The sequence below is a fragment of the Sus scrofa genome, chromosome 6 (genome assembly GCF_000003025.6).
Source record: "Sus scrofa isolate TJ Tabasco breed Duroc chromosome 6, Sscrofa11.1, whole genome shotgun sequence".
Lineage (NCBI taxonomy): Eukaryota > Metazoa > Chordata > Mammalia > Artiodactyla > Suidae > Sus > Sus scrofa.
Genome location: NC_010448.4, coordinates 168,694,396 through 168,700,813, shown reverse-complemented (window position 1 = coordinate 168,700,813; position 6,418 = coordinate 168,694,396). Strand labels below are relative to the sequence as shown.

Sequence of the window (6,418 nt, the reverse complement as noted above, 5' to 3'; positions counted from 1 at the left end):
CAGTCTTTTCAGGAGCTGTGGGCAGCTCTCTCCAGCCAGGACGGAGAGAGCGGGCAGAGGCCAGGGAGAGGCTCTCAGGGTCCAGGGAGGACGGTGAGATGGGAGAGGCCTCAGCAAGAGGGCAGGGGCTGACCGGCTGGGGTAATTTTCCCTGCGTTTCCCAGAGGATGTCTCGGCCTCGTCTTAAGGGGGTGGTGTCTGTACTTCAAGACCAAAAGCCCTTCCAGCTGTGCCCGCCTCTCTGCATGAGGCTGGAGCTCAGGCCACAATCTCAGGCGGCCTCAGGCTGGCCCCCTCCCTGCTCTGGTTCCCAGGCAGGCACAGCGGGACCTCACAGGTGAGACAGGAAGAACGGTGGGTGTGGGGCGAGTGGCAGCACTGGGGTGGGAGCAGAGTCGGGCAAGGTCCTCCGTGTCCACTCCCCCTGCTCTGACCCCCAGCACCCAGCAGGATGGCCTCCCAGGGAATGTCCTTCCCCCCAGGAGGGCTCAAGGGCCACCAGAGCAGCAGGGGTGGGGCTGTGTCTTTCCTCAGACCAGGGGCCCCCGACCCCAGGGCCGCTCCCAGCACTAGGCCAGGCCTCAGTGTACGTGTGGGGAGGTGTTTCCAATCAAGGTCCTGGTGCCAACCCAAGGGAGGTTACTGGGCAGGCGACAGGAGCCCTGATCAGCTTGGATGCGCTGTGTGACCCACCTGGATCTGTGTCCCCATTTTTGTGGCCGAGGACTCTGGGGCCCAGCTCTGACCTCTCTGAGCCCCGTCCTCACCATACATCACCTCTGGAGCGCTCATCCTGGCTCAGCAGAAACGAATCTGACCAGCATCCATGAGGATGCAGGTTTGATCCCTGGCCTCGTTCAGAGGGTTAAGGATCTGGCTTTGCTATGAGCTGTGGTGTAGGTTGCAGACGCGGCTCAGATCCGGCATTGCTATGGTTGTGGTGTAGGCCGGCGGCTACAGCTCCAATTCGACCCCTAGCCTGGGAACCTCCATAAGCTGCAGGTGCAGCCCTAAAAAAGACAAAAAACAAAGACACCACACTTGGGCTGGATGTTCAAACGTCTGTTTCCAAAAAAATACCAAGCACACAGTCTAGGTGTGGCAGGGGGACAGAGCCAGGCTGGGGACCTGGACATTATACACCCAGGGGGCCCTTGGTGGAGGCAGACAATTTAACAACTGGTCTGAAAGTCAAAAGAGAGGAGAGCTGGTTAGTGGGGTGAGCAGCAGGCAGTGGGGGTGGGGCGGGGGCTGTGGGGTTCAGGCCCAGACCCAGGGACTGGCCAGGGCGGCTTATGGCAGCCTGCTGAGGCCCATTTCTGGGACAGGGGCGACATGGCTTCACTATCTGTGGGGGTGGCCACACAGTGCCAGGCACACTGGAGGAGCCTGAGACCTGAACTCAGAGGCAGCGGGGCCGGGCCTCTTGGTCTCTCTGACCCTGTTCCCCTGTGCGGAAGCTGGGGACACTGACCATCCCGGCACCGCCGCCTCCATGGAGTTGCTGCGAGGAGCGCATGGGTCCCAGAAGGCGACCGGCTCTGGCCACCCCAGGCCAGTGGACACCCAGACTGTCTTTGTTGCTGTGTCTGTGAGCAGACGCTCATGGGGCCCTTAGTGAGTGAAGAAGTGGCTGGTGACAGGGAGGCAGCTGGCTGGTGTGAGGGAACCTGCCGCTGCCCACGAGCCCCTCCCTGCCCGTCCCCGGCCCTGGCCAAGCCTGTGCTCCTGGGGGCGCCTGCCTCTCGCCTCTCTCTGAGTGTCTGGGTCTGCGTCTCAGAGCGCGGGGTGGGTGCCTGGCGGGGGGACAAGCGGCTCAGGGCCCTAACCGAGCTGGGGCGGGGGGGGCACCCTGTGCCCTCCTGGCCCTGCCCGGGATGCCGGGCAGGCTCAGACGTACTCGCGGGCAGCCGCCGAGGGGCCGGGCCGGTAGGGCTGCGGGCTGCTGTTGGATCGCTCGGGCTCGGGGCACGTGCAGCAGAGGAACGAGCCGCCCAGGATGGCCAGGCCGGCGGCGGCCCAGCCCACGAACAGGGCCGGGCCGAACTCGTACCTGCAAGGGGCGGGGGTCGCCGTCAGGTGCGGCTGCGCCCGGGCCCCGCCCGCGTCCTCCGCGGGGGCTCCGGGCTTCCGCCGCGGCCGAGCCGAGGGCGGGCAGGGCGCGGGCCGGGGGCCTGCTGGGCCGCCTCCGGCGCCCGTCCACGTGGAGACGAGGGTTGGCCCTGCCTCCTGCCGCGGGCGCTGCGCATCCGCACCCCGCGGGCGCCCCAGGCCGGGGAAGGCGGAGGGGGCGCCCCGCCAGGTCTCGCCGGGGAGGGGTTGGCCCGCAGACCGCGCCCCAGGCTCCGCCGTCCTCGGCGGCCCCTGCCTGCGCCCAGCTCTCCGGCTCGCCTCCCCGGGCCGGGCAGGCCCGCTCGGCGCCCGCGGCGCCCGCGTCTCCCCCGCTCTGCGCCCGCGCACGGGGCGCCCCCTGCTGGAGCGTCTCGTCTCCTGCGCCTCCTGCGCGCCTCGGTCCCCAGGGCCCAATCCGGACGCCACCTCCCCTGGCGGCTCCCCGATCCCTCCGGGCGCGCCACCTTGCGCTGACGCTCTCTGGGTGGCTGTCAGTTCCTTGCTTGTCCGGCTGCCTGGGAAGCACCTCAAAGACAGACAGCCCCGGATTCATCCGTGTCCCCAGGGGCCAGCATAGGGGCTGCAACTCAGGCAGCCTTGGGAAGGGTTGACGGGACAGGGGCCAGTGCCATCCTGGCATCTCTGAGCTGAGTGGCCTCTTGCTTGGCAGGTCTTCATGGCTAGAGCCGACAGCACCAGGGAATGAACCTTATGCCTGAAGTCTCCTTTTCCTCCCCTCTGCTGCCTCCTCCAGGCGGCCCTCCTGACGGCAACAACCCCGGCATCTCTTTGCTCATCTTCCCTCCACCCAGGGCCCAAGGCCTGTTGGGATGTCTGGGGCTGAGACTGTCCCATTCCCTGCTCTGGGCCAGACCCTTCACAGAGCCCACTGTCTAACCCCACATCCTTTGTCTTACAAGTCCTGACCATTCTGGCTCCTAAATATCTCTGGGCCTGCTCTCCGCTGCTTGCCCCCAGCCCCCAGCTCTCTGCTCCGGACCCCTGCAATAGCACCTTACTGGCCTGGCCCCTCCCACACCACAGCCAGAGGGATTGTCCCTGTCTTCCACCCCACAAAGGGGAACGAAGTCTTCCTGCGGCTGCAAAGCCCTCTGCCACCTGCCTTTGGGACTTCTCCAGCCAGCCCATGCAGAGCTGTGGCTTCAATCCAGAGTCAGGGTATTTGGCTCCTGGTGTGGCCTTCATTGGTCTCTTGCCCCTTCGGAGGGCCCAGCTGCCCCCTGCCTGCTCCCCACTCCAGAGAGCTTCTCAGGGACAGCAGCTAGGGCCCTGCCCTTATTTCCCCCTGCAAGTGCCCTGCTGGACAAAGGCCAGTGGCCCCAGAGGAAGTGGAGAGGGAGGCCCAGCATGTCCCCTGACCCAAGCCATGCCCCCGGCACTCACCTGGCATTGACAGGTGTGCTAGGGCTGAAGAACTCCTGGGTCACGAGGGTGGCATACCATGAGACGGCTGTCAAAGTGCAGAGGCCTAAGGACAGGGGATGGGGGCATCTCAGCTCTGCTCTGGCCCCCAGTTGGCCACCCAAGGTGGTGGAGGAGGAGCCAGGCACTTACCGGCTAGGAGGAAGAGGGCACCCCCAGCTATGGCAACGCGGCTCTTGGCGATGGGGTTGCTGTCTCCAACCCGGGTGCACTTCATGCCGACAACACTGAGGACCATGCCCACGAAGCCCAAGAGCACGGCCACCACCATCAGGGCCCGAGCTGACTGGATGTGACCTGGGGGGGGGGGTGGGGCTGAGCCAGTGGTGGGAGAAGTGGGCAGGTGGGAGGAGCCCAGGATGGGACCAGCTGGAGCTGGAAGCTCCTAAGCTGCCACCTGCCACCTGCGGCAGGGGTGAGGGGACCCTGAGGATGCAGGTGACAAGAGGATGTGAAGACGGGGGTGGAACTGAGCCTGGCCATTTAGCCCCACCATTCACTCTCCCTTTCAGGTTTCTGGGTTGTGTTCTCTCATCTGCTGCTTTCTGGCCAGGGAACTCCTTTTGGGGCCTGGCCCGCCTCTCCCAAGCAGCGGGGTGGGGGAGAAGCTCACTCCGGGCCTTTCAGGTTTGACAGAAGGCGGAGCTGAGGTGTCTGAGGCCCAGCTCAGCCTAGATTGGCCCTTGGGTAGGCTCACCTCCCCAGGTGTCCATTCTGACTTTGGTCACCCTTCTCTCTGCCCCCCCACTTTTATTTTAGGGCCGCACCTGCGGCATATGGAGATTCCCAGGCTAGGGGTCCAATCAGAGCTACAGCTGCCCGCCTACACCAAGGGCACAGCAATGTGGGATCTGAGCCGCGTCTATGACTTACACCACAGGTCACAGCAACGCTGGATCCTTAACCCACTGAGCAAGGCCAGGGATCGAACCCGCAACCTCATGGTTCCCAGTTGGATTCATTAACTGCTAAGCCACGACAGGAACTCCCTCTCTGCCCTTTGAGTCACCCGTGGTTGCTGTATGCCCGCTGCTGGGGTCCGTCCTGGGCCCGAGAGCAGCTCGGGCGATCTGGATCCCTGAAGGAGGCCGGATGACCTGCCTGGTCCGGAGTGGTGGGGGTTATGCGGCAGCAGCCCGGCTCAGAGGGCGGGTGGCTTGGCCCCAAGCCAGGGGTAGAGCTGCAGTGGAGCCTGTTTCCAAGCCACCTTGTCAGGCTCAAGCCCACACAGCCCAGCAAGAGGAGAGCGACCTGTGTGTCCAAACACCCGTGTACGGACGTGCAGGTACGTGTGCAGGTACGTGCTCATGCGTAGGTGCATCCGAGTGCCCGCATGCTTGTCTACGTGGCAGGACTGGCACGTAGGTGTGAGCACATAGTGTGTCTGCACAGAGTGTGGGCAGAAGTGGAGGGGAGGGTCTTGACCAAGCCCCTCCGAGTGCCAGGCTCTCATCCTGTGGAAGTGCTAGTACTCCCCTCCCAGCTCAGGACATCAGAACACGGAAAGAGTCAGTGACTCCTTCAAGGTTACAGCGGCACAGCTGGGATGTGGACCCGCGGCTGCCAGAACCTAGAGCCCCTGCCCCCAGCGGGGCACCCGGCTGGCCTGGATCTTGCTGAGTGTGGGGACGGGGGTGGGGGTGGGGGTGGCAAGGGCTGGAGAGTGCAGCCCAGGGCAGGTGGCAGACTGTGGGGGCGTTTACTCCGGACCCCCCGCCCCACATCCCACCTCCCACCTCCCCATCCCAGCAGGCATGAGGCCTACCTTCCAGGGCGAGCAGTGAGTCGTAGAGCTTGCACTGCACCTGACCGGTGCTCTGGGAGGCGCAGGACATCCAGAGCCCTTCGTAGAGGCCCACGGCCGTGATGATGGCGTCGCCTGCGTAGGAGGACTGCTTCCACTGCGGGAGGGCCGTGCTGGCGATGATACCCACCCAGCCACCCAGGGCCAGGAAGTAGCCCAGGAGCTGGAGGCCTGAGTTGGCCATGGCTCAGGGGAAGGGACTGGGGGTTCCAAGGGCTCAGGGCTGGGTCAGGGTTCCTGGGGGGGCCGAGGTCATGGCCAGGTGACGGGAGCAGCTGGGTGGGGGGGTGAAGGTGCAGCAGGGGTTCAGAGGCTGAGAAGGAGAGGAGGCAGCCCCGCAGTGGCAGCAGCAGAGGCGGCAGCTCCAAGCTCTAGAATGCAGGGGGAGGCCCAGGAGCTGGAAAGGCCAGGGGCCCGCCCACCGCAGCCAGCCTAAGCCAGGCCAAGGTCCCCAGCAAAGCTCCTGCCCAGCCCCCTGGGGGTGTGCGGTGGGGCGTGGCCAAGGTGGGTGCCCCTCCCCGGGGATAGAGAAGAGAGGGGCCGGGGGAAGTGACCCTGCTGGCCCACAGGGCCTTTCCGCTAGGAAACCCCTTCAGGAGCTTGATACAAGTGCCCTAAAATTAATTCTAATTCCCACCCCAAGCATCAGCCCCGAGATGATGGACTTTGTATTGCAGGGCCGATCTGATCCTTGGTTTTTCTGTCCTCTGAATGCAGGACGGAAAGAAAACGGAATTCCAATTTGCAGGAGGTAAGACTAGGGTCAGACGTCAGGGAGACCTTCCGGGAGAGGACTCTGAGGTCACTGTGGAGAGACTGGGCTGGGGAGGCGGCCCTGGGCACCTGGGGCCACGTGTACCAAAACCAGGGGCGCCGGGACTCACTGTTGGGGGGCGGGGGGGGCGAAGAGCGTCCTCCTGAAGGCTGGGACAGAGGGGGCCACCAGCCCGCAAGGAGCCTGGCAGCGAGGCGGGAGGGAGCCCCGATGCTCCGACCTCGGCCTGAAAGCAGGCAGACTGTTCAGGCGCCTTAATCCGCCCGCCGGCTGCCTTGGCAGCT

The 6,418-nt window shown here is 64.9% G+C and overlaps 1 protein-coding gene across 1 annotated transcript; it reads right to left on the bottom strand.

The window, feature by feature from the left end:
- CLDN19 (claudin 19) lies at positions 1,131–5,568 on the bottom strand. The gene is given in 5 exon segments (NM_001160084.1): positions 1,131–1,184; positions 1,901–2,053; positions 3,517–3,601; positions 3,688–3,852; positions 5,321–5,568. Coding segments are annotated over 5 exon segments (675 nt in total). The 5' UTR covers positions 5,544–5,568; the 3' UTR covers positions 1,131–1,135.